The sequence below is a fragment of the Carlito syrichta genome, unplaced genomic scaffold (genome assembly GCF_000164805.1).
Source record: "Carlito syrichta isolate Samal-C Ts95f unplaced genomic scaffold, Tarsius_syrichta-2.0.1 Scaffold301868, whole genome shotgun sequence".
NCBI classification, from domain to species: domain Eukaryota; kingdom Metazoa; phylum Chordata; class Mammalia; order Primates; family Tarsiidae; genus Carlito; species Carlito syrichta.
Genome location: NW_007245964.1, coordinates 842,093 through 850,924, shown reverse-complemented (window position 1 = coordinate 850,924; position 8,832 = coordinate 842,093). Strand labels below are relative to the sequence as shown.

General features: G+C 50.4%; 1 protein-coding gene across 1 annotated transcript in view; it reads left to right on the top strand.

Annotated features, from left to right (window-relative positions):
• MOCOS (molybdenum cofactor sulfurase) overlaps positions 1-8,832 on the top strand; it is a 52,075-nt gene that overhangs the window by 23,263 nt on the left and 19,980 nt on the right. Inside the window, exons 7-9 of the mRNA XM_021711122.1 lie at positions 1,434-1,550; positions 4,755-5,216; positions 7,995-8,157. Of these exons, the coding sequence (XP_021566797.1) occupies positions 1,434-1,550; positions 4,755-5,216; positions 7,995-8,157 (742 nt within the window). The remainder of the gene's footprint in view (positions 1-1,433; positions 1,551-4,754; positions 5,217-7,994; positions 8,158-8,832) is intronic.

Genomic DNA, 8,832 nt, shown 5'->3' with positions numbered 1-8,832 from the left:
GGAGTCTCACTCCGTCGCCCAGACTGGAGTGCAGTGGCCGCTCCCGGCCACCGCAGCCTTGACCTGCTGGGCTCCGGCGATTCCTCCGCCTCAGCCTTCCAAGTAGCCGGAACTACAGGTGCACGCTACCATGCCCAGCTAATTTTTTGATCTACTGTAGAGATGAGGTCTCGCTGCCCAGGCGGGTCTCGAACCCGCGGGCTCAGGCAATCCACCCACCTCAGCCTCCCAAAGGCGCGGGACTACAGGCTGAGCCACCAAGCCCAGCTTAATTTTTTAATTTGTTGTAGAGATGAAGTCTCACCAAAGTTGCTCAGGCTGGTCTCAAACCCATGGGCTCAGGCAATCCTTGCACCTCGGCCTCCCAAAGTGCTGGGATTATAGGCATGAACCACCATGCCCGGCTGCTTTGATTTTTTTGTAGAGACAAGGTCTCACTTTGTTGTCCAGGTTGGTTTCAAACCCCTGGGCTCAATGCAGACACCTTCCCTTGAGTTCAGCCTGAGCTCCTGGGCTGAGGATCCTCACTGGGGCCCAGGCCCTTGGGGAATAGACTTCTTGGCCACAGCCGGGAGGAACTGAGGCAAACACCCCCAGGGCTCAAGTGAGGATGAATCACCTCTTAGAGCCTCCAGAGGGCAAGAAAGAGCCTTGGGAGCTACTGGACTGAACAGCCACTGATGCGATTGAACCAAAGTTGGAGAATTAGAAAAAGCAAAGTGATCACACAGTATCAACACAGTAAATGCCTGCAGTCCAGGCTGCAAGCCCAGGCAGGGCTGTTCTGAACAGCACTTCAGGGGGCCAGTTCTATCAAACCCCAAGACTGCCGATGCCAAAAAGTTGCCCGGGGCTCCAGTCCTACTGACATATTATTTATGTAAAGCTTGCAGGAAACATACAGGCTCAGTTGTATAAGACTTAACTCTCAGGGACATTTTATAAAATGCTCATTATCAGGGCATGGTGGCTCATGCCTGTTATCCCAGTATTTTGGGAGGTCAGGAAGGGAGGATTGCTTGAACCCAGGATTTCGACACCAGCCTGGGCAACATAGCGAGACCTTGTCTCTACAAAAAAAATCAAAACATTAACCAGGCGTGGTGGTGTGCAACTGTAGCCCCAGCTACTCAGAAGACAGAAGTGGGAGGATCGCCTGAGCCCAGAAGGTCAAGGCTGCAGTGAGCCATGATGGTGCCACTGTCCTGCAGCCTGGGCAACAGAGTAAGACTCTGATGCAAAAAAAAAAAAAAAAGAAAAAAAGTTGTTTAGTAAACAAGTGATAGACCATGGCATTTTAGAGCAAAACTCTAGGCTCCTATCCTCATTTTCTCATCAGGAGAGGTCCAAATGCTGATCTGAACTCTCTCCCAGGCAGTCAGGGCACAACTGCACATTTGTAGCACTGGGCCAATGTCTGATTCCACCTGCAGGTTGACAAGATGGCCAGTCTGTACAACATCCACCTGCGAACTGGCTGCTTCTGTAACACCGGGGCCTGCCAGCGGCACCTGGGGATAAGTGACGCGGTGGTCAAGAAGCACTTTCAGGTTGGTATAGGACCTTGTGGCAGCGTCTCCGACTAGACTTGTGGTTGGTGGCATGTCTGGGGTGGGGGCTGGCTCTGCAGGCTCATTTCTCCAGCCCTGCTCTGTGGAAGGGCAAAGGAAAAAAGAGGGTCCACAAAAACGGAACATATTTCAAGAGACGAGGGGGGACCCAGAAAAAACCTGAAATTATCTTTTGAAGGGTGGGCCCCTTGTAGTACTGGCTTACCCCACTAGGTAAGTGTTGTAGGAACCCATTGTCATCAGTGGACCAGCTAGCATTGTTGTGAGAGGCTGTGTTGTGAAAGAAACATCCCAAGTGGTGACAAACAGGTGACTGGTTCTCCCACCATCACAATGTATCTGCCCACACCATGCTGAGTGTTCAGCAGTTTTTGACTAAAAATGGCGTGACCCAGTGCCCCACCCTCCCTATTCACCTGATCTCATCCTGAGCAACTTTTTTGTTTGCTTGTGTCCCTGGATGAAAAAAGTCCTCAAAGGGAAACTTTTTGCCAATGTGGAAGAGGTGAAAAAAACCGTCAGAAGCACTCAAGGGCATCATAACTGTCAATCTCAAAAACTGTTTTGAGCAGTGGGAAAAACATCTTGATAGGCGTATTGCATCAAACGGAGAGTACTTTGAAGGTGATGAAGTTTAAGCATGTAAGAATAAATACAAGCTGGGCTCGGTGGCTCAGCCTGTAATCCCGCGCCTCTTGGGCAGGCGAGACCTCATCTCTACAATAAATCAAAAAATTAGCCGGGCGTGGTAGCGCACGCCTGTAATTCCGGCTACTCGGAAGGCTGAGGCGGAAGGATCGCAGGAGCCCAGCAGGTCGAGGCTGCGGTAGCTGGGAGTGGCCACTGCACTCCAGTCTGGGCGACAGAGTAAGACTCCGACTCAAAAAAAAAAGAATAAATACACAATTTTTTAGAAAATAAATTCTAGGATTTGGGGGACCCTCCTTCGTATTATCTCTATGGCAGTACTTCCTGGTTCATTTTGTACTTTGAGGCCAAAAATTTGAAGGCAGGGAGGAGGGTTAGTCTGGAATATGTTATTGTATATATGTCCTTAGCTAGCTCAATCCTCCCGAGGCTCAACCAGCAAGCTAGAGCTGCCTATGTCTTAGTGGGGGGAGTGGAGTGAACTCCTCTGAGTTCCAGGGCTTCTGTGTCTCCCAGGTTCCCCTCCTTCCCTGTCTCTTCTCTGTTCTTAGGTTTTTCACTTCAGGGTACAGCCTGCATTGAATCATTGCATAAAAATAGTTTGCATGGCCAAGAGCTCTTATTTATTCTGGAAGAGTTTCTAATTTGAGTTTCTTTTGGTTGCCACTGGATATTGTGTATACTAGGTCCTGACTAACCATGCAACAGGTTTTATTTAAGAGACAGGTGCTGGGCATGGCAGCTAACGCCTATAATTGCAGCACGTTGGGAGGTGGAGACGAGAGGATTGCCTGAGCCCAGGGGTTCGAGACTAGCCTGGGCAACATGGCAAGACCTCGCCTCTACCATAAATCAAAACATGAGGTGGGCATGGTGGCATGTGCCTGTGGTTCCAGTTACTTGGAAGGCTGATGGGGAAGAATCACCTGAGCCCAGCAGGTCAAGGCTGTGGTGGCCGTGAGTGTGTCACTGCTCTCCAGCCTGGGTGACAGAGTGAGACTCCAACTCGAAAACTAAATAAATAAATAAATAAAAACGAGAGAGGGCTGGAGGGAGAGAAGGATGCTGTTCCAGATAGAGCATTTGATCCCGTGGAATGCCGCAGCTCATTTCCTTGACGACTGCCCTGGACCCAGCACTGTGTCTGGGATGGCCTGGCTCAGCGTGCTGGCCAGTGACCAAAACCAGACAGTGGACCATGAAGACTGGGGTCGTCCGGCCCTTCCCCCCACCTCTCAGCAAGGGAACTCAGGCTGACCTTGGTCTTCGTGGTGGTCACAGGCTGGTCATTTGGAGGGGCAGCCCCTCTGCCTTTTCTTCTTGCTGAGGGGCAGGACTCAGGGCTCTAGGCCTCCCTTCGGTACTGAGAGGCTCAGGAGGTGGCCAGTGGTGGTTCTGCCGCTTCGGCCCTGTGGAGACCCTGAAGTTGACTCCTCGGTGCTTCTGAAACTGGTTTGTTTTGCCTCTCTTGGGGCAGGCCCTGGGCCCAACTCTGAGTAAACATTTTCCATCAAGTGTTTCTGTTAAATTTCTTTTTTTTAAATTGGAAAATATAGTTTATTTAAAAAGTATATTAGAGAGAGAGACAGAGGAGATTCACCTCCCCAAGGTAGGGGAGGGAGCCAAGGCTAGGAAACATGGCAACCGTTGTTCAAGGAGCCACATGGTCAGACCATGGCTTAGCAAAGTAATGGCCTCTATTAAACTTCTTTTTTTTTGAGTTGGAGTCTCACTCTGTCACCCAGACTGGAGTGCAGTGGCCGCTCCCGGCCATCGCAGCCTCAATCTGCTGGGCTCCAGCAATCCTTCCACCTCAGCCTTCCAAGTAGCTGGAACTACAGGCGCGCGCTACCATGCCCAGCTCATTTTGATTTATTGTAAAGATGAGGTCTCGCCAAGTTGCCCAGGCGGGTCTCGAACCCACGGGCTCAGGCAATTCACTCACCTCAGCCTCCCAAAGGCGCAGGATTACAGGCTGAGCCACTGAGCCCGGCTCTGTTAAACTTCTTAATGGCACCTTAAGATTGGCATCAGCCCCAATTTACAGTTGATCAAAGTGAGGTCTAGAAACCTGAGCATGAGAGAATGAACTATGTCTCAGACACACCGTACATATTAATGTTTTCCCGGATTAATTTTAAAATGAATAAAATTGAGAACAGGTGCAGTGGCTCACACTTGTAATCCTGGCACTTTGGGAAGCCAAGGTGAGAGGATAACTTGAGCCCAGGAGTTTGAGAACAGCCTGGGCAACATAGTGAGACCTCACCTGTACAAAAAATAAAAAAATTAGCTGGGCGTGGTGGTGCATGCCTGTAGTCCTAGCTACTCAGGAGGTTGAGGAAGGAGGATTGCTTGAGCTCAGGAGGCTGAGGCTGCAATAAGCCATGATGGCACCACTGCATTCCAGCCTGGTTAACAGAGTGAGATCCTGTCTCAAAAAAAAAAAAAAAGCATTAAATTCATTTTACAAAACTGCTTCTGATTTATCTGAGAAGTGAGTCCCTCTGACTGATTCATTCCCTTTTGTTCCAGGCTGGTCATGTCTGTGGGGATGACATTGACCTCATCGATGGGCAGCCCACAGGGTCTGTGAGGATCTCATTTGGGTACATGTCTACGCTGGAGGATGCCCAGGCCTTTCTCAGGTTCATCATAGACACCCGCCTGTGCTCACCCAGTGGCCGGTCAGTCCCTCAGGACTGTGCTGCTGGGGAGGCTGGAGTCCCATCCACGGAGGGCAAGGCTCCCAACGCAACTGCTGTCACCAGGGTACGGGGCCTCATGCCCCAGGAAGACGCCCTCACAGCCTTGAGGGCTTGGGATGACCTGTCCACAGCTGTGAATGCTGTGACTTTGCCCCCACCTGTGCGTGAAGCTACCACACCCCAGCAGACCCTGTTGGAGAAAGCTGCAGGTGTTCTGGATGCAGACCTTGGGTCACACGTTGTCACCAACCTTTACCTCTACCCGATCAAGTCCTGTGCGGCGTTTGAGGTAAGGGCTCTCCTGGCGGCACAGAAACTGCTGTTTGTCTACTATATATGTTTTGTCTTTGTTTTTGTTTTATAAAGTGAATTAAAGAGTGCAGAAAGTGAAGAAAAGCATGAGGAAAATTCAAATCATTCGTCAGAGCATTGTGGTAAGAAGAGCCATTCTCGTTCTGCCTTTCTGGGTTTGAGCTGACTTTTGAATGTGACTCTCCTTATGGAGACTCCTGAGGAGACCCTGTTTCTCGCTGGAGAACACTTAGTTACTGTTAATAATTATATTTAGCTGGGTGTGGTGTTTCACGCCTGTCATCCTAGCATTTTAGGAGGCTGAGGTGGGAGAATTTCTTAAGCCCAGTTCAAAACCAGCTTGGGCAACATAGCAAGGCCTCATCTCTACAAAAAATTATAAGAAAAAAATTAGCTGGGCGTGGTGATGCATGTCTTTAATCCCAACTACTCAGGAGGCTGAGGTAGAAGAATTGTCTGAGCCCAGGACATTGAGGCTGCTATGAGCCATGATTGTGCCAGTGCACTCCAGCCTGGGTGACATAGTGAGACCCTGACTACAAAATTACTAATAATTATTATTATAGCTGTGAAGCATTTTATGTGTTTTGTTGCATTTGGTTCCTAAGACAGTCATACAAGTAGAGAGGGCTATTGAGGTTAAGCACTTTGTCTAGCTCACCTTCTAATAAACTACAGAGCAAGGTTTGGATCCCGGGGCTGCAGGCCCTTGGGTCCACCTTGGGTGGCTTGCTCTGCCCAGTCCTCTCTGTGGAATTGACCTAGGCTCTGTGGAATTGACTGGACTGTCCCTGAGTCTGTGGGATGGGAGTGCCCGTCTTGGCTGGCAACCAGCCAGTACCGATCCCCTGGGGGACCATCTTTCTGACTGTCACCAACCTGAGATTTTCTATAGTCTCTCTGTGTGTGTCCCAAGTCCCAGGCAAAGCTCCCAGACTCCTGAGCCCCTGGGACCACAGGCTCTCTGGCTTGTCATCGGGTATAACCCAATCAGGGCTGTTTGTCAGCCTGCATTTTAAGGTGATCCCGCAGGAGCCAGTCCTTGGGATAAGACCATAAACCAACTCCTGAAGGGAGGCAGGTGTGGACCCTTTCGTTGTATACAGAGACTCTTTTTTCACAGACAGGTTAGTCAAACGATAGCACAGGCAGGAATGAGTGTCCCATTTTACAGAGGAGGACACTGAAGCTCAGTGAGGTTTTATACCTTGCTGAAGGCCTCCTATCCATCTGCTCATTCAAAAACTATATTTTGAGCACGTGCTACCTGCCAGGCCTTGGGTCAGCACCTGGTGTACTGTGATAAGCAAATGGGAGTGGTTCCTGTCCTCAGGGGTACATAGTCTCAGAAGGGAAGGAGACACAGAACTAAATGCTGCCCAGATAAGTAGAGTCACATGTGGTGATAGGGGCCAGGAAGGCAGAAGGTGGGGCATGTGAGGTAGGATTCTGGTGGGTGCATTATTTAGACTATACTGGGGGGCAGCAGAAAAGGCTTCTCTGAGCACCTGGGAGTCAGGGATATAGAGAAAGGGGGAAGAGCATCCCAGGCAGAGGGAACAGCATATGAGGAGGCCCCGGGATAAGGAAGAGCTGGTCCGTTGAAGGAACTGAAAGAAAGCCTGTGTGGCTGGAGAGCCGGTGGTCCAAGATGTGGTAGGCAGGGGCTAGATCTCATGGGGTCATCTACTTTAGCAATTTTATTCCAAGTGGAATGGAATGGAATGGGGAGCTGTTGAAGAGTGTTTAGCAAGGAAGTTACTTGATGTGGTTTTTGTTTTAGAAAGGGCATACCGGCTGCTGCGTGGACACTGGGTTGTGGGAGGCAGGAAGGCCAGTTCTAGGACATCATAGTGATGCAGGTGAGAGGCCACAGGGGGCTGGGTTAGAGCAGAGGGTGGGGGAGGTCAGAGAGTGAACATTCTAGACTTTGTGGCCCATACCTGCGCAGTTTGTTGCACCCACTCAGCTTGGTCATTGAAGCAGTCATAGACCTAGTGTAAGTGAATGAGACACCTGTTCCAATAAAACTTTATGGAAGCTGGCATAAAAGTCTGTGGACTGAAGCTTGCCGACCCCGACTGAAGTGATGGCAGCCAAGGTGGTAGGAAACAAAGTCAGGGAGCATTTGGTATCGAATGGGTGGATGGGGGCTGTGAGGTTGAGGATGGAGCCTGGGAGGGCTTGAGCCACTGGGGATACTGCTGTCACTGAAGAGATGAGGAGGGACCTGGGGGGAGTCTGGAGGTCAGGGCTCTCCATCAGAGAGATGGGGAAGGTGGAAGGTGCCTGTGAGTTTGTGGAGGAGGCAGGTGTGAGTCTGATGTTCAGAATAGAGAGCTGGAATGGAGCCGGAACCATCAACATTTGAGGCTGTAGACACCTGGGGGAGGGTTGCTGTGCACACCTGGGGGAGGGAAGCTGAGGACACCTGGGGGTGGGGAGCTGAGGACGCCTGGGGGTGGGGAGCTGGAGCTAGTGGGGAAGAGACTTGCCTTTCTGCTGACCCCTGTGCTCTCTCAGACTGAGGTGAAGAAGGGTGAGAGTGGACCTGGAGGCTGAATGGGCGGTACTAGCTCCCGCCCCAGCTTCTTGGCTTTGTCCTCTTTCTGTGGCTTCTTCTCCTTCTTTCCCTTCTTCCTCCCAGAGTGTGCTGAGTCCCCAAGCCCGGCTGTATTTGTGCAGCCACTGCGCACACACATGAAGACCATCTTCGAGGAGCCCCGGCTTCAAACTCCTCTGCCTTTTTGTTCAGGTGACCAGGTGGCCTGTGGGCAACCAGGGGCTGCTGTACGACCGAAGCTGGATGGTTGTGAACCACAATGGTGTTTGCCTGAGTCAGAAGCAGGAGCCACGACTCTGCCTGATCCAGCCCAGCATCGACCTGCAGCAAAGGGTCATGGTCATCACGGCCAAAGGTAGGCAGACTGCGGCATTTCACAGGGCAGCTGCGAGAGTGGCTTTTATGAGGGAAACTAAAAAAAACCCGGAATCGTCTTTTGGAGGAGGGTTCCTTGTAGTACAGTCTTCCCCTCTAGGTGAGTGTTCTAGGAACCCATCAGCATCAGTGAACCAGCTAGTGTTGTTGTGAGAGGCTGCATTCAGCTTCAGTGAATTATTATTTTTTGAGATTCTTTCAGCATGTTTGCCCATTTCATGATGGGTAATTTACAAGCGTACCTGCCCATACCATGCTGAGTTTTCAGCAGTTTTTGACCAAAAACAGTAGGAACCCCATGTCCCAGACCCCCTAATCGCTGGATCTCACCCTGAGCAACGTTTTTTTTGTTTCCCTGGATGAAAAAGGTCCTCAAAGGGAAATGTTTTGCTGATGTGGAAGAGGTGAAACAAAAAACAGCAGCAGCACTCAAAGGCATCCAAACTGACGGGTTCAAAACCTGTCTTGAGCAGTGGAAAGAGCATCTCAAACAGATAGTACTTTGAAGGTGACTGAAGTTTTAGCATGTAAGAATACATACACAATTTTTTAATAAATAAATTCTGGGTTTTTTGGGGATCCCTTTCGTATACTCTTTTTTTTTTTGAGTTGGAGTCTCACTCTGTCGCCCAGACTGGAGTGCAGTGGCCGCTCC